The sequence below is a fragment of the Leucoraja erinacea genome, chromosome 16 (assembly GCF_028641065.1).
Source record: "Leucoraja erinacea ecotype New England chromosome 16, Leri_hhj_1, whole genome shotgun sequence".
Taxonomy (NCBI): domain Eukaryota; kingdom Metazoa; phylum Chordata; class Chondrichthyes; order Rajiformes; family Rajidae; genus Leucoraja; species Leucoraja erinaceus.
In genome coordinates, this window is record NC_073392.1 from 19,567,407 (window position 1) to 19,585,783 (window position 18,377).

Here is an 18,377-nt window from a genome sequence, read left to right on the forward strand (position 1 = left end):
CTGTCATTCCCATATACTTTGACTCGCCAAGTCTAATTACTTTTGTACTAATTTGAAAAATAATGTTTAAGATTTCATGTCAGTTAACACTAAAGATATAAGGTGAACCTAAATGCGCCTCGCAGATTTTGAAATTTGACAGCAGAATGGAAAGTGTACATTTATTGCACCTGATCATCGTTGAATTTCCTGGCTGGAGTTTTGGGAATCTACAGAAGTGTGGAGTGTTGCCAATCTTAAGCTTGTTTTCACTGATTTGACATCTCGACTCCTAAAGGCATTAACCCCACTGGATGTTGGTCAGCCGTCTGATTTATTGCCCACACAGTCATTTTTCTTCCACAAAATTGTAACCTACTGAAAGTTTGTTTGCTTTTAAATATCATTGAAGCAGCATTATATGTTTCCCTCAGACTATTTCTAAATAATCCCCATAAAAGTCAGAGTTCCCAGAAGCATTTTGCTGGGTTTCTCCTTTTTTTTTTTTTCTTCTTTACATCTAAAGTTTAGGCTTATTATTATCACGTGTACTGAGCTGCGGTTAAAAGCTTTGTTTTGCATGCTATCCAATCAGATCAGATAATACTATACATAAATACAATCAAATCAAACTCAAGTACAATAGATAGAACAAAGGGGAAGATACAGAGTGCAGAATATAGTACTTGGCATTGTAGCCAAACAATTCCATAGACAAAGCCAAATGGCCACAATGGGGTTGAGGTGAATTGGACAGCACTGTAGTTTATGGAAATACTGTTCAGAAGCCTGATAACAGGTGCTGAAGCTTTACCTGAGTCTGGTGTGCACTTTCAAGCTTCTGTAACTTTTGCACCAAGTGGCAGGGGGGAGGAAGGATCGCTGTGAGACGAGTAGTTGACAATGCTGGCTGCTTTTCTGAGGCAGTGGGAAGTGTTGATGGAATCAATGGTGGGAAGTCTGGTCTGTGATGGACTGGACTAGCTCTACATCTCCCTGCTTGCGGTCTGGCCTTGCTGAACTGGCCCAACCTACATTATCCCTCTTGGTTGGTTACTTACAAAAAAAAAAAGAAATTCGCCAGATACGAACACACACACGCAAAACCATGCTGACTATCCCTAATCAACCCCAATAACTTGCCGACCACAATGTTAAATTTACTGGTCTCAGGCTTTTCTTATAAGTGCCTAATGAATTGAAATATGGCCTTCACTCCTGTATGAACAGTATTTATTCCTTGAACTCTTATCTCCTACGTGCCCTGAACTCTCCAAACCTGAATGGCTTCCTGAATCTCAGTGCTGTGGTCATCCTTCTTGTAGTCTCTACTCAATGTTCACACGGGCTGCATGAATTAACTATCTGCTGGACAATTGCATGAATTAATTGGATGTCATTAATACCTCTATATCCCTAAATCTGCTTCACTTATAGCTTGCACCCCATTCATAGTTCATCAATTATTGAGCTTTGCTCTCACCTCACCAAATTTCCTTACCTTGTTGAATAATGCCATTGATACTTTAGAGGGCACTGTTAAAATGTGGTGTATCTCAGCATAATGTGATGCATTTTAAAATCAGCATGACATAGTCTCTGTTACACATATCCAGAGCTTTGCAGTTTAAACCAGAGATGAGATTTCCTGAATAAAAAGAAACATACTTATTAATTTTTTATCAAAATTTGGGATTTTGGGAAATCCATTTTCATAGTATGCAATATTTAATAGTATTTATATTGTTTTACATTTAATATTTAATGGTAATTATAGCCAAAGTATTAAAACGCTCAAGAATGTACCATATTATAGCATGGAAGTTTAATATTATGCTTGTTTAATTAATATTATATTTAATTAAAATGTCATCTTTTCATAGTTCAAATATTCTGCTAGATGAATATTTCACACCAAAACTGGGCGACTTTGGATTGGTGAAGATTGGCCCTCTTAGAGCAGATGCTCATCAAATCAACGGCCACACCACACTAAATACCACGACTTTACAGGGTCCTCTAGCCTATTTACCAGATGAGTTCATACGACACAGGTGTCTGTCAGAAAAAGTTGACACCTTTAGTTTTGGAATAGTAAGTGATGATGTATCTATGTATTTGCTTATCAATTAAATTATTAGAATCTTGGTGAGGTTTCATTCAGTGTAATATGAACTGGCTTTAAGCATTTTGGATTTCAATGGTATTTTATCGTCACGTAGCTGGGTACAGTGAAATCTGTTTAAGAAAGAACTGCAGATGCAGGAAAATTGAAGGTAGACAAAAATGCTGGAGAAACTCAGCAGATGAGGCAGCATCTATGGAGCGCCATAGATGCTGCCTCACCCGCTGAGTTTCGCCAGCATTTTTGTCTACCTACAGTGAAATCTCTTATTTGCATACAATTCACTGAAATATTTACTATACATAAGCACAATCATACCCAAGAACAAGAGTATAGGAACACTGGGCAGTATAGAAAAGCCACCATGCTTCCGGCACCATCTTGAATCCTTCAAGATCAAAGTTCGTAAAAAGACAGTGTTTTAATTTGGCCTCAAAGGCCCGTTGTACTAGTGGTGGCACTGGGTCAGAATTGCAGGGGTCGGCCAGGCCTGGCGATGATATTGGTATCCTCCACCACTGCTCCACGCTGCTGCAGGTCGTGTACAATCTTTGTGCTCGTTTAACCTCTGTTGAGCCTCCAGTGGCACCTGATCCAAGTGATCCCCAGGCTACTACAGGGTATCCAGCAGCACACTCTGTGGACACAACAACATGGATATGTCAACCTACGAACGTGCTGTCCCTCTCCTCTCACAGCCACTGCTCCAACTTTAACTCCATGCACCAGGGTGCCTCCCCAATCTGCTCACCGCTAGACTCCACCCAGTGCCTTCTTTCCTAAAATTAGGAAGAATTCACTGACACAAACCCACATGTAAGCAGAATATAACTGCCCCTTTCTTTATTCTTTACAGAGTACAATAAACACACTATGTTCAATATTAAAACTATGATGATTATATAATCAATTAGCTTTTTTCTGTAATTCTTAAAAGTAACTAAAGATGTACAGTAAAATTCATTATTATGTTTGTAATTTTATCACAGGTTCTTTCTGAAATTCTGACTGGTATGAAAGCAGTGGATGAGGGCAGACAACCAGCATTACTGGTAAGAAGACACAAGTGGATGCACATTGACACCATTCTGGTTAAATAATAAGTTTATTGCATCAGCATTAAGACAAAATGTATTAATCAGTAGTTTACTATCCTATTTATACAAAATACCATCTTGACATTGAACAAAAAGCTTTACAATTCATTGAGTAGTAGTGGATGATTGACTTTGTCCAACTGCAAATGAGATGGCTTCTTGGGTTTTCTTCTGATTCAGTCCACAAAACCCATCTCTTTTATATTCAATTTAAGGGTCATTTGATTCCTCGAGTTATCACTAAATTTATTGACACTCAGCACCTCAGTCGGCTAACTACAGATGAGCATGTAGGCAAGATGACAAAGACCACTCAGTACTAAGGTTCGAGAAAGTTTGTTAATCAGCTGTGTGTACATTCCAATTATTTCTTCCTTCAATTAGTTACTTACTTCAAAACTCTAGTCATCATGTAAATGATTTTAGAATCTATTTTACTGTGGCCTTAGAGGTAACCTTATGCAAATGTGCTCTGAATATATTTTAACTCTGACAAAGTAGATTCTTTTCATCATATTAATGCATTTTTCCTTTAACAAGCACCACAACTTTTAATATTTGAAAATGATTCTAGTTTTCCTGAAATACTGCATCTTTGTGATAAACAGAAAGATCTCATGTTGGGAGAGCTGGAGCTGGAGACAGATACAGAGAAAACAGCAAATAAAATTTGTCAGAAGTATCTGGATAGAAACGGTGATCTACTTTCTCTTAGTTTTGCAATTAAGTTTGCTGTAATTGCCTGTCTGTGCATCAAAAAGAAGAAACTCAAGATGAATGAGGTAAATTAAAAGTAAGATAAACAAACTAGTGCTGTTGGAATAGATGATTGGGAAACTTTAGAAGATGGGACAATGTAGACAGCTATCGACCATTTCTAATACCTTTGAAAAGTGGAGGGTTGGGAGGGAAATAATTTAAAAGAGGATTGAAAAATGAGATCCAGGAGATTCAGGATGGGGACCAAAAAGAAAATATCAGAGTTAGTCATTAACTGGATTATGGATCCCAACCTGATCCATATCCTCCAGAGATGCCATCTAACCCGCTGAGTTACTCCAGCGCTTTGTGTTCTATTTAATATTTAATGTTTTGTATGTTATCAAAAGTAAGGGAAGTAAAGGAAAATGGAGCCAAGATAAACCTATTGAAGCAGGTAGATAAAAATGCTGGAAAAACTCAGCGGGTGAGGCAGCATCTATGGAGCGAAGGAAATAGGCAACGTTTCGGGTTGAAACCCTTCTTCGGACTGATGTGAGGGGGTGAGGGGGGCATGAGGAAGAAAGGAAGAGGTGGAGTCAGAGGGCTGTGGGAGAGCTGAGAAGGGGAGGAGAAAGTAAGGACTACCTGAAATTAGAGAAGTCAATGTTCATTCCGCTGGGGTGCAAACTGCCCAAGCGAACCTATGAGGTGCTGCTCCTCCAATTTACAATGATCCTCACTCTGGCCATGGAGGAGGCCCAGGACAGAAAGGTTGGATTTGGAATGGGAGGGGGAGTTGAAGTGCTGAGCCACCGATTTTAATGGTATTTTGCCACGGTTGAATATAACATTTTAGAGAATAGATTGGACTTCTTGTTAATGTATGCAGTCAAAGTGTTAAATTCCTCTGAACTGACGTCCCCCACATTTGACATGATTTGTCTGTATTTCACAGGTTTATTCTATGCTGGAGCAACTTGACCATGACCTTAAACACTGTGATATGCACAGCTCTCCTGGGGAGACAGAAAACGTTGCTTGCAAGCTATATCGATTGGCCTTATGTCCACGGGAAAATACAGAGATCCTTTCCCCTTTCCTAGATCCCATTAATGACATAAAGTCTTTACGACCGCAGAGCGCAACTAATTTCAAAGACTTACAACGAAACTCTGAACCTGATGCAAAATTGCTTCAATTACCATGCGAATCTGACGAGTCAGATATATTTTGTTACCACCATGACCTATTGTCTTGCAAATTATGCAAGGTTAAGATAAAGAGTGTTTGCAGTGATTACAGCTCTTGTTCTAACAGAACTGAAGATAATTCAAAAACCAATACACATGATTGCAAATCCAACCTGGATCCTATAGAAACCGAAAGTACTTTCTTTCAAGAATTATCTCACTCAAGTAGCAGAGTCTCAAAGAGTAATGTTCCAAGTGACTATTCTAGTACTGCATCAAATGGTGTTTGTGAATTTCCTGCATATCCAAAAGATAGTACAGCATATCATTTCAACCACATGGGAGCCAACTACAACGATTGTTCAAAGAGTTACTGTTGCAATTCTGATATTTCCCCTATGTTGTCTCTTCAAAGAAGCGACAGGGTGACAAACAATTCGGGATTTGAGAACACAACCCCGTCAAGAGATCCTTCTCAACAGAGCTTTGACATCAATGAGCTAAATGATGAAGTATGTGCATTTGAGCACTCTCTGGAACATTTTCCGGGATTGTCCAATGGTACGAGTCCAGGTAATGTTCAGCTCTATGAAATTAGATATACGTGCACATAATTTAAAATGTTTTTGCACTTGCTTCTTGAAAATCTTGTGTTTACACATGGCCCCAATATACCCAACCAACACACATCACTGGAGAACGAATCAGGGGCACAAATGTGCCTGAACACAACCAGGTCCGAATCTAAATAAACAACATCGTAAACATTCTGCATTTGATTGATGCCATGGCACATTTTGATATGATTTATAAGATCAAACTTCCTGTCTGAATAAAGGCAAAACAAGCCTTTTTCCCCAATTACATTTCTTTAAGAAGCATATCTGAGTCAAGAACATAACCTGACTCTAGCAGCATTGAGCAGCCTCAACATTCCAGAGATGATGGGGAAAAAAAGTTTAAGGTGCTAGGTCTCTGTTGCAAAATGGCACATGCTGCTCCTTCATTTATAGGATGTGACTGTTAAGTCACTTAATACTAATAAGTGGTAGAGCATTCATCCATTTACAGAGTCCTATAAGCAACTGTTTAGGAGAGTCCCGACACTCTAGAGAACATTGTTGTAATTATTTTTTATGGATGTTTGTATTTAATATGGTTACTGGGCTCTGCTCTGAAATTGTGCTCGTAAAGCTGGTGCTTTGCCTTAATATGTGCTCTGCGAAGGCTTTGCAGAAAAGCATAAAGGTGCCTTTACTTACATCCAGTTTGATGTGACTGTAGATTACACGGTGGGAAAACTCACAGAAAGCGTGCTCAGGCCTCTAACTCAGGCTGTAACTGAGCAAGGACTGTTCAATGGACATTTGTGTACTCAACGTCAGTCATACCTGATCAGCAGCCAAAACAGAAAAATATATTTAATTACTGCATATTTTAAAACTTTAATGTTTGAAAGCCTATAAATTTTCAATCTTAATTGATTTGAAGGGGGCTGGTCGTGATCATATAAAGTTTGAACCCTTTAATCTTTTGTCCAATAATTTTCAGAGGATTCTTACCCAGACATAATGAATAAACATGTTTCTTGGTATAGCTTCACAGAGACATGATTTTGTTGTAATAATCTGTTTTAAATGCTCATAGTTTGGTGAAGCAGCACTAATCTCTGAGAACAGTCCTAGTTCTACCAACAAGGAAGAGAGTACCTGAATTTTAAAGTGGCTATTTTATGTTATGGACCCATGTGGATCTGTCACAGCACTAATTTTCTGTCTTCATTTTGCCGTAGTAGTTTTTTCTTCCTCAAATATTAAGATTTGTCCACACAAAAAGAAACTGCTAGATAAAATACATTTGTATGAAGAAGGAAGAATCGATAGTGCTGAGCTCTTCTCAACAACTTTTGTAACAGAGGGTATGTATGCTGGCTGCTGTTATTAGATTCATTCAAGTAGGCCTCTCTTGTTGGGAGTAGTTTCTTGCCATAATTGTTAAAGATAATTTTAACCTGTGTCACAACATGTTTTCCCTCTATCCTTAACTGTGTCTTTGAATTTGTCTGATCACTGGGTTGGTGTCATGGTGGGCCTGGGACAATGAACAGAGGACCTTTCTCAGTTCATCCTCCATGAAGTCATGCATGAACTTCAATGTCTCTTATCCAAAAGAATCAATGTAACATTTGAACGTATTTTAGATGTTTTTCATCAACAAATGAACTAAATATTAAAACATGAATATTTAGAGTAACTGATTAACTTTATTTAGCTTCATTATTGCAATAAGTGTGGAATGACAACGATGTCTGCAAGCAAATTGCCAAAAACACACTTATTATGCTTCCCAATCAGACATGTTATTTAGTAGGTACACATAAAAAGCTGGAGAAACTCAGCGGGTGCAGCAGCATCTATGGAGCGAAGGAAATAGGCAACGTTTCGGGCCGAAACCCTTCTTCAGACACGTTATTTAGTACTCCCACACAAACACAAGGAAGTGATCTTCCTCACTTTTTTTTGCACAATCATTGCATGAAGGTGCATCTGTTTTTGTGGGGAATGTCAGCAAGTGTTTAAAGGTTCAATTGCAAATTTTGCAATCTCCTTTTTTAATTTATACACGCTTGTAACTCTTCTTAATGAGTACGGGTGTGGCCTAGCTCAGACAGGATATATGATGTATAAATTCCAGGATGGTGTATGTGTTTGTTGAATTGCATTGACTATTCATATATTAGTGATCAACAACCTCGCATCAGAACCTCGCCTAAAAAGCTGTAGTGATCAGCAAGATCTGATGCTAGATCACTGGTATATGTTGTAGCAGTGGAAGTAATGCAATTTCTCATTTCTTGGAACAGTTGCAAAACAGCACATGCAGTTATTAAGAAATTACAACCTGAGTGAGGCAAAGGCGGATTTATATTGAAATTGCATATTAGTAATGAATTTACCCAGATTTCCCACTAACACCTCTAGAATAAAAACTGGTGGAATCGGCATATACAACCACTTCACCTAAAGCAAGGGTTCCCAACCTGAGGTAAATTTACCCCCATGGGGTATATTTCGCCTCCCCAGGGGGTAGATTTGTTGATTCTAGATTTACACACTTTTTCTCATTGGCTGACTGTTTGTTTCTGATCTGTACATCATTAGTTCATAAAAAAGTGAAATAACATTGTTATGCGCTGTTAAAGTTCCATGGGGTAAACGGGACGAAAAAGGTTGGGAACCCCTGACTTAAAGCTTCTGGGAATAATTACAATATCCATGCAATTTGTCGTGTAATTGGCCGGTCTTCTGTCCAATCTAATTGTGGCCTTGTGTGAATCCCAAATTTAGGGAAAAATTAAGATTGAAAGGAGAAAGTGTAAAAATATGCCCTCACATTGAATATACTAATGTAGGTTTACAAATTACTTTGATTAGTTGCTCCTGCTAATCATATCCCAATCAACATGGAATAGTATATTCCCCATAAAAAGAAACGGCAACTTTTACATGTTCATAATTGCTTCTAAGGATTACAAACTATACTAAGTGTTAGTGAGGAATGCCACAATTTATCATTTTATTTTGAAATGTGAACTTCAAGGCTTAATGTTGGATTTTTTTTTAAATAGAATGAATCGGATTGCTGCACTACAGAAAACAAGTGGCAATATAGAAACCACAAAACTTACTGGAAATTTATGCACTCAAGCCAGAAGAAGGGTGAAGGCACTGTTTTCAATGTATCCAAAGGTTGTGTCTATGTGCTTCAATGACTACTAATACTTTGTTCATTTTCACATTTAAAGGATCGTTATTTCCACATGATGCAAACTATCATTTTAAGACAAAATTACTTCCATTGATCTGCCCATTAAAATGACACTCAGAAAACACTCTAAAAAATGTGTTGTGTTGCTTTGCTGACTGAATTTTCTTCGCAGATTTTGGAGCATCCTCAATATCAGAAGCATCATCATTAGCAATAGTCCTAAAAGAGTGAAACTTCTTATATTTAGCAATTAATTCCTCTAAATTGATGCCACTAAACTTGAAAAATAGGGTAACAATACTATCGCTAGCCCTTTAAAAACCCCATACATTTTTTAATAATTGATAATGTAATCTGGACTTCCAATTTTAAAAGTTCAAGACAATCACTTATGGAATATAAAACTCAGTTGTTAATGCCATTAAGTAAATGTTCTCTTGTTTTAATAATATTTTTTAATGTAGTTCCATTAAAATATTTTGGTATGCTTCATTAAGCATCAAAGAATATCTAAAGTCTGGAATCACAAAAAAACTTTGAAAATATCAATTTTTTAATTTCTAGCTTTCTAGAAATGGTAGCTTTTAACAAAATGCACAAACTTCACTTTAAGTTGACAACCTAATTATTACTCATGCAACCTATCCACAGATTGATTTAGACACCTAAATATTTTTTCTGGTGCCATAAAATCAAATTTGCTACAATTAATGTACATTCTGAAGGAATTATAAACTTGTGTCTTGATTTCAGATGACACATGAAAACCCAGTTTTATTGCTATTGATTTCAAGCCCTATTTTAGAACAATCTTTTTCAATTAATTTTCAGATTTTCCAACATATCCTTCTGAGAATCACTGGGAAAAACTAGGATAGATATATAGTCCTAGTTTTGACAGTTAATAGAAAGTTATTCCAACAGTTATTAGAAAGGAAAACAGGAAGGGGCGTTCTCACAAAATGGGATCCACTTGAGTGAAGAAAAAAAAAAAATTCTGTATATTTGGTAAATATTTCTCAAATAATTGTTCCTTATTGACAATTATATTGCAAAATCTGAATCAAATTTGCTTCCAAAAACCATTTACAAAACTAGTATGTTTTTTCTTATCGTTAACAAAGATGCTACAAATAAGCTTAGTTTTATTACTAACCTGCCACTGTGGCAGCCACAGCACTACACAGTAGGTTTCTGTTATGGGAATAGCGCTATCCAAAGATCCTAGAGGAGCAAGATAGACCACTCCTCCGAAATCCAATGGACTGACGTGTAGTACGTGACGGAACGTCACGGCCGCCATTTTTTAATGCGACACGCGACTTCCGGTATGCCACCCGCTGTGATCCAAAGCAAAGATTATAGAGCTCCGCTATAATCTTTGATCCAAAGCAAAGATCCTTGAGTATCTTGTAGCGGGAACAGCCCCCTCCTTTGCGTAGTTTCCCTTGCATTGTATTGTGCAGTTTCCCTTGTATTGCTTTAACACACACTGCACAAAATTAAATTTAACGTATACATATTTTATATATTTATATGAATGTGTGTCTGTGTGTGAGAGGCAAGTTAGAGATAATTAAGTTTATTCTCATGGATCAGAAGCAACTTTGATTTAAATAATCACTATTAATTTATTTGTCTTGTAAGATGATATACATAAACCATAAAGGCAATTATATATATAATTATATAGTAATAATATATATATATATGCATATATATATATATATATATATTTATACACACATATATACACACATACATATATACACATACATACATACGTATACACATACATATGCACACATACAAATACACGCATACATATGGATACATTTATATGCATACATACACATATATAAACATATATATATATACACATGCATGCATATATACACATACATATATATTTATACATATGATCATTTTCCAACGATCAATAGATTTACGATCAGTTCCTGTGGATTGGAGGATAGCTAATGCTATCCCACTTTTCAAGAAAGGAGCGAGAGAGAAAACGGGGAATTACAGACCAGTTAGCCTGACTTTGGTGGTGTGAAAGATGCTGGAGTCAATTATTAAAAATGTAATAATGGGGCATTTGGATAGCAGTAAAAGGATTAGCCCAAGTCAACATGGATTTATGATTTTACAATGCATTTAAGCCTCTCCCATTTTTATGAGATGCATTCCTGGAATATGTAGGAAGTTTATTGTAACCTAGTGCTACATGCCTGAACAATGGATGATATATCACTTAAATGCAATTGTTTTCAGTTGTGTGGAGAGACCTGTATATTGAAGATGCTTTTTGCCTCTAATATGTCAATTTACCTTAAATGTAGAAGAGCTTATTAAAATCTTCTTACAAAGACCATTAAGTATGTTCTTGCTATCCTCTTTTGGACCCAAGGCATAGCAGAGCTGCCAACTCTCACGAAGAGGTAAGGGAGGGAGAGATGGAAGGGAGGGAGAGAGAAAAGGGAGGGAGATCGAGAGGAGAGAGAGAGAGGAGAGAGAGAGAGATCGAGAGAAGAGAGGGGAGCGAGAGATCGAGAGGAGGGGAGAGAGAGATCGAAAGAGAGGGAGAAGGGGGAGAGGGAGAAGGGGAAAAGGGGGGAGAGGGAGAAGGGGAAAAGGGGGGAGAGGGAGAAGGGGAAAAGGGGGGAGAGGGAGAAGGGGGAGAGGAAGAAGGGGGACAGGGAGAAGGGGGACAGGGAGAAAGGGAGAGGGGGGGAGTGGAACGATAGCACATTATAACGCGCAGCCGTCCCATTCCGACCAAAGATTGTAGAGCAGAGCTCCACTAGTATCTTTGATTGCGGCCACCGCCACCGAACCCCCCGGCCCACCATTGCACCCAAAGGTGATAGAGCAGAGTTGTATAATATTTGATTGCACCCTTCTTCATGGCGGTGATCTTTGCTTGTGATGTCTTGACAATTAGAGGGATATAATGGGTAACAGCCGCCCATTCTCGGACTTGAATCTGAGCTCGAAAAATCTCCTGGTCACTGGACCTGATGTGTCCGCGGGCCATATTGTGGAGACCAATCCCTTACTAGAACAAAACCAAAAACGTACAGAAGTGTTAAAATTGTTTTTATTATTATGGTAAGTAAAGATCTATTAAAAATAAGTCTAATAATTTTCTAATGTACCGAAAAACCCAGTTTCCCAATGGCCGTTGATGGGAGAACAGAAAATAACATTTTCACGACAGAATATCGACTGAAAATAATAAAAATATTTTCTCATCTTTCTTTTTTATTGGGGAACCTAAAGAATGACAGGTCGGGTCGTTTAGATTTACGATTAGAACAGTTGATAGCAGAGTAGTGAGATGAAATTTAGATAAGGACGCCATGACAGTGTGGGGGAAGCCCAATAAAATGCCTCAAAAATGGCGTCGACGATCACACACGTGATACTACGCGTTTTTCGAGGAGTGGTCTATCTTGCTCCTTGGCGCTATCTGTGGTGCAGTACCGATGGTGCAATACCCATGAGGCAGTAGCCAAGATGGATCCTGAATGAAAATGGCTGAACCCAAGGCTCGAGTGTAAAGCCTCTGTTAATTAGTTGTGTAGCTGAAATGGCGCAGTTTACAGTAAGGAAACACGATGTTAAAACATGGTGTCAGATCGGGGCCTGTTTCAGGATTCGTCAAGAGTTTTGATTGGGTGCACGGCGACAGCAGATGCTTTGTGAGTGAGTACTACCGAGAGACAAGTGTGCGGCCTACATGGTTTCCATCGATTGAGGGGCGGTTTTGTCAGAAAAATGGAACAGCTAAAGCCCCTCTTGGCAAATGACTTTTGAGGCAAGGGACCTGCCAATGGAGTGGAGACAATGGAGGGAGGAATGGTGATTTGAGCATGGCAGGGAAGGATGACAAGACAATGAGGAAACTGCTCATGTATCTAGTTGGACTGCAAGGGAGAGAGCTCTACCAAACGCTAGAGACACGGACGCCGGAGGGCAACGTACAAGAAGTTACGCTAGAGCAGGCTCTCGATGCTTTCGAACAACATTGCCAACCCGTGAGGAACAAGACCATCGACAGGTATAGATTCTTTGCGAGGAGCCAAGAAAGAGGGGAGACTTGATTTGTTTTTAATAGAACTGCTCTTGGCAGCTCATTGCAGTTTCAGAGAGTTGAAGTATTCACCGATATGTGATAGAATAATATGCGGCATAAGAGATGACATGCTGCGGGAGAAACTTCTCCGAGAAACCTCACTTGACTTAGAAATGTGTGTGAAGGCATGCCAGGCTCTGGGGTGCTTGCTAAGGCCACAGTTGATGTCATGTTAGGTGACCAACGACAAGATGTTTATGCAGTGAGACAAGAGGAGAAAATATACCAGCCAACCATACAGTGCAAATACTGCGGATACAAACATGAGAGGAAGAAGGAGAAATGTCCAGCATATGGCCGGGAGGGTTTCAAATGCCATAAGAAAGATTATTTCGCATCACAATGCACGGAAAGCCAGTGCAACAGAAGAAAAGAAAGGGAAAAAACCTGTGCATGCAGTGGTGGAAGTGGAGAGTTCCAGTGAAAGCAAGGTGAAACTAGTGAACTCAAAGAATGGAAGGGAATACAAAGCAGAGTTTGTAATCCTGGAGGAAGACTGCATTCCAATCCTGGGAAGCAGGGCAGCCCAGCAGATGGGGCTCATCTTAGTCTGTAAAGAGAACATAATGACATTGAATGGCAGTGAAATCCCTCTGAGCAAGGGAAGACTGATGGCTGAGTATGCTGATGTGTATGAAGGGACGGGTAAATTTGACGGGAAGTACCATCTGCATGGGTATCCAGGCGCGCGTGCGTGTGTGTGGTCTTTAGGGGCTGAAAATAAATAATGACCCAATGACGACGATTGAAGATGTCAATAGACAATAGGTGGAGTAGGCCATTTCGGCCCTTCCTGCCTCTAGCATATCCAAACCCTTAACAATCTTATATGTTTCAATAAGATTCCCTCTCATCCTTCTAAACTCCAGAGTGTACAGCCCAGCCGCTCCATTCTCTCAGCATATGACAGTCCCGCCATCCCGCCAATTAACCTTGTAAACCTACGGTGCACTCCCTCAATAGCAAGAATGTCCTTCCTCAAATTAGGGGCCAAAACTGCACACAATACTCCAGGTGTGGTCTCACTAGGGCTCTGTACAACTGCAGAAGGACTTCTTTGCTCTTATACGCGACTCCTCTTGTTATAAAGGCCAACATGCCACTCGCTTTCTTCACTGCCTGGTGTATCTGCATGCTTACTTTCGTAGATTGATGAACAAGGACCCCCAGATCCCATTGTACTTCCCCTTTTCCAAACTTGACGTCATTTAGATAGTAATCTGCCTTCCTGTTTTTGCTACCAAAGTGGATAACCTCACATTTATCCACATTAAATATGCAAAGACTGCAAGAGGTGATCAAACGAGGCTGGCCAGGGAACAAGAAGGATGTTGACCCAGAACTTATCTCCCATTTCCATGTGAGGGACGAGCCAAGTATTGGAAATTACCTCATATTTAGAGGAGAGTGATCATCCCTAAAGCCAGGAGTCGAGACATGATCACACGAGTACTTGATTCCCACAAGAAGGGCAAGGATATTGGGAAATAGACTATCTAGAGAAAACACTGGCATTTAATGTAATCCATAAATTCAAAGGCTAGTTTGCAAGATATGGAACACCAGATCAGCTCATCACAGATAATGGGCCACAGTTCACAGCTGAGGGGTTCAAGCGATTTGCCAAGAAGTAGCAGCTTGAACATACGACCGCATCAACCCAATATCCACAGAGTAATGGAAAGGCAGAGAGCAGTGTGAAAGTTGCAAAGTCATTGCTGAGGAAGGCTAAGGCTGCAGGAGCTGACCCTTACCTGAGCATACTAGCTTTTCGCAACACACCTGGCATGAGTAGCAGTCCTGTACAAAGATTGATGAACATACGTACCAGGACCATCGTATCAACTATTCAGAGGCTGCTCAAACCTGAAATTCAGAAAAAGGTAGGAGCTGAGTTGAGAGCAGCTAGAGACAGACAAGCAGACTACTACAACAGAGGATCCCACGATCTGATTCCCCTGAAAGCTGGTGATCCAGTTCGGGTGAAGCCGACCGGTGACCGACATCAGCCCGGGAGGAAGGCTGTGGTTGTAGGTCGTGTGGCGCAACCCAGATCATATGAAGTCAGAACCGAGGACGGCGTCATCTATCATCGGAATTGGCGCCATCTGAGGAAGACCAAAGAGCCATTTCATCGCTATTGATAAATGGAAAGGGGAAAGGAAATGAGGAACCAGCCAAGTGTTCAAAGTTTAGATAATTCCGAGCACTGAACTGCTGCAGATCCAAGGAATGAGAATTTGGAAGCTACCACGGAAATGGACTGTCAAATGCATGTTGGAAAATGGACTGTCGGACACGTGTTGGACAGTGAAATAAGATGCCATGGAAGTATTTAATTTATTGCTATACATGTAAAGTGCCTGTACATGTGTTTTGTAAACAAAGCGGGATGTTATGGGAATAGCGCCATCTGTGGTGCAGTACCAATGATAGGGTGATTTCACGAAAGGTCACTGGATCATAGATCCTCACCCACGTGGCCGCAAAATTTAACTGGGGTACAAACGTCACTTTCAGTACATGTTATTGATGCTGAAAACGCGCACTTTCAACCCCGTTAAAAACCGCGAAAACAGCCCGTTTTTGAGCTGTAAATAACTTTAGAGTCCAGAAGATAAAGAAAAACGAAGGTAAAGACAAGAGAGCGCTGGAGGGAAAATAACAGCGGAAGTTGTTGGCCGTGCAGATATAAAGATCGAAAATATCGGGAATTATCGCGTTTGCTCACTGCATTTCATCAAAACTAAGGCATTATTGATGTTTTGATGAAATGCAGTGAGCAAACGCGATAAAATCCCGATATTTTCGATCTTTATATCTGCACGGCCAACAACTTCCTATACCCATCTGAAGGAATGGGTGACGTTTCAGGTCGGAACGGTCTCGACCCGAAACATCAACCAATCCTTCTCTCCAGAGATGCTGCCTGTCCCACTGATGTACTCCAGCTTTTTGTGCTAGAAACCTGACACAATTGGGCTCAACTGCTGGATGCCATGTCGAGTCTAGCAGAGCGCAGCCTGTTGCTCATTAAATTCCATACACTTTTTCAGTGTAAATAAATTAACACGTGGTTCTGTAGTCACAGCGATCTATTTCCAGTCCATAAGTTCTATAAAATGGAAATAACCTGAATTGTTTTGGAGAAAGAGGTAAACACAGGAACATTTGTAAGTATTTGAGAAATGGACTTCAAGAAAGAAGTCAGAAATGTATTCCCCCAAAATTAAAAATAAACCCTCCCACTAAATGCTCAGATACCCATCTTCCATCTACATGCCCAATCTCCCTTTCCCTCTGGTGTCATTCCCTCCCATCCAACTACGTACCCATCTTCCATCTACCTACCCCACCCCCTTCACCTTCAGACACTTGCCACTCTCGGCTCCTCTATCCACCCAGACACCCCGACCCAAAGATCATAGGGCGGAGATCTTTGCTGCGACCTAACCACCACCACCCCGCGATTCTTCACTTCCTCTTCAAAACTCACTCCCCAACTTCAGGCCGGAGTTAAAATGGCGCCGCAGTACTCGCACCCAGGCTGGACGGAGCGGGTAGAAACGGTCTGACTCTGGTTTCACCTTCCCTTTACAACGGAACAAGTGTAACCTACTCAGCCAGCGGCCGCAAGGTTCACCTCGGGCAGTGGAGGAGATGGAGCGGCCACCACGGTGCGTGTGAGGAGGGGTCGCGGGGAGAGCGGGCGCGCGCGCTCGTGAGGTGGGAGAGTCGGGGGCGCGCACGAGGGGAGAGTCGGGGGCGCGCACGAGGGGTCGCGGGGACCCCTCATGCTCCTCATCCCCTCAAGTCACCCCTCAGATTCCTATTGAATCTTTTCCCCTTCACCTTAAACCTATGTCCTCGGGTCCTTGATTCCCCTACTCTGGGCAAGAGACTTTGTGATACAAGTAATTTTAAAAAAAAGAGACGCTTCAAAGTTATTAAAAACCTTTGCAGCAAAAAAAAAATCTAATTCCACAGACCAGAACTCCATTCAAATGAAAGGGGTCTCGGGTCCTGCACGAGGTCTGATCTGCCATGGAACCTGGATAACATAATGCTGGAGAATTCTAGCACAATTTGGCCTCAGCTGCTGACTTCCATATTGAGTCCAGCCACAGAGCATAGTGTCAGATGCAGTGGCACATTAAATTCTGTACTTTCTTGGATGTTTCTTTGGTGGAGGTCGAGGGGAGTCCTGATAGATGTATATAAAATTATGCGAGGCATAGGGTGGGTAGATTTGGTCTTGGCATTATGTTTGGCACAGACTTCGTGGGCTGAAGGCCCTGTTCCTGTGCTGTACTATCCTATGTTCCATATAGATCAGATACAGAAATGGATGGCGAAATGGCAGATGGGGTTTAATCCTAGCCAGTGTGAATTGCTGCATTTTGGGAGGTCGAATGCACTGGCAAAGTCTGCAGTTAGTGACAAGACCCCTATCAGCAATGATATACAGAGGAAACTAGGGGTCCAAGTCCATAATCCCTGAAAGGGTCAACACAAGTAGATAGCATGGTAAAGAAGACATATGGTATGCTTGCCTGCATTGGTTGAGACATTGATTATACAAGTTAGGAAGTCATGTAACAGTGGTGAATCTCTGGAATTTTCTGCCGCAGAAGGTAGTTGAGGCCAGTTCATTGGCTATATTTAAGAGGGAGTTAGATGTGGCCCTTGTGGCTAAAGGGATCAGGGGGTATGGAGAAAAGGCAGGAACAGGATAGTGAGTTGGATGATCAGCCATGATCATATTGAATGGCAGTGCAGGCTTGAAGGGCCGAATGGCCTACTCCTGCACCCATTTTCTATGTTTCTATGTTAACAGGACTTTGGTTAGGTCACATTTTAAATATTGGATGCAGTTCTGGTCAATCCATTGTAGGTAGAATGTAGAGACTTTGGAGAGAGTGTAGAAGAGATTTACCAGAATGCTGCCTGGATTCGAGGGTGTTAGCTATAAGGAGATGTTGGACAAACTGGACTGTTGGATATTGAGGGGAGACCTAATAGAAATATGTAGAATTATAAGGAACATAGATACGGTAGACAGTGGAACCTTTTCCCCTGGGTGGAAATGCCAATTACTGGTGAGCATAGTTTTGAGTTCAGAGGGGGAAAGTTCAAATGAGTTCTGTGCATTTGCCAGGGGTGGTGGTTGAGGCAGAAACAGTAGTGACATTTAAGTGGCTTTTGGATAGGTACATGGATATGCAGGTAACGATAAGATATGATAGAACTTAATTTATCCCAGGAGGGAAATTGATCTGCCACCAGTCATAAAACACAAGATACATGAAAGATGAAATTAATGGAGAAAAATGGATCATGAGCAGGCAGGGAAGACAGCACAGACACTGCGGGCT

General features: G+C 40.6%; 2 protein-coding genes and 1 long non-coding RNA gene across 11 annotated transcripts in view; 2 read left to right on the forward strand and 1 right to left on the reverse strand.

The window, feature by feature from the left end:
- LOC129704564 (interleukin-1 receptor-associated kinase-like 2) overlaps positions 1-10,535 on the forward strand; it is a 36,243-nt gene extending 25,708 nt beyond the window's left edge. The window contains exons 9-14 of one of the 2 annotated variants that reach the window (XM_055647767.1): positions 1,863-2,073; positions 3,094-3,156; positions 3,810-3,983; positions 4,859-5,666; positions 6,889-7,011; positions 8,722-10,535. In XM_055647767.1, the coding sequence (XP_055503742.1) occupies positions 1,863-2,073; positions 3,094-3,156; positions 3,810-3,983; positions 4,859-5,666; positions 6,889-7,011; positions 8,722-8,726 (1,384 nt within the window). In that variant the 3' untranslated portion in view covers positions 8,727-10,535. Of the gene's footprint in view, positions 1-1,862; positions 2,074-3,093; positions 3,157-3,809; positions 3,984-4,858; positions 5,667-6,885; positions 7,012-8,721 lie in introns of both variants that reach the window. The other variant, XM_055647766.1, reaches the window with a different exon arrangement.
- Positions 1-16,496, reverse strand: LOC129704567 (uncharacterized). Of its 2 annotated transcripts, XR_008724748.1 has the most exons (4): positions 16,368-16,496; positions 14,757-14,868; positions 2,423-2,741; positions 1-1,627 (listed from the first exon to the last, which is right to left on the reverse strand). It is a non-coding gene; the product is annotated as an uncharacterized LOC129704567 (long non-coding RNA). The 2 variants fall into 2 exon arrangements; XR_008724747.1 differs by lacking the exon at positions 1-1,627 and having other exon boundaries at positions 2,066-2,741.
- tatdn2 (TatD DNase domain containing 2) overlaps positions 16,489-18,377 on the forward strand; it is a 16,612-nt gene continuing 14,723 nt past the window's right edge. For 2 of the 7 annotated variants that reach the window (XM_055647769.1, XM_055647773.1), the window contains exon 1: positions 16,492-16,679. In XM_055647769.1, coding sequence (XP_055503744.1) covers positions 16,663-16,679 — 17 coding nt within the window. In that variant the 5' untranslated portion in view covers positions 16,492-16,662. Of the gene's footprint in view, positions 16,686-16,897; positions 16,917-18,377 lie in introns of those variants that run through there. The other 5 variants (XM_055647771.1, XM_055647768.1, XM_055647774.1 and 2 more) reach the window with 5 other exon arrangements.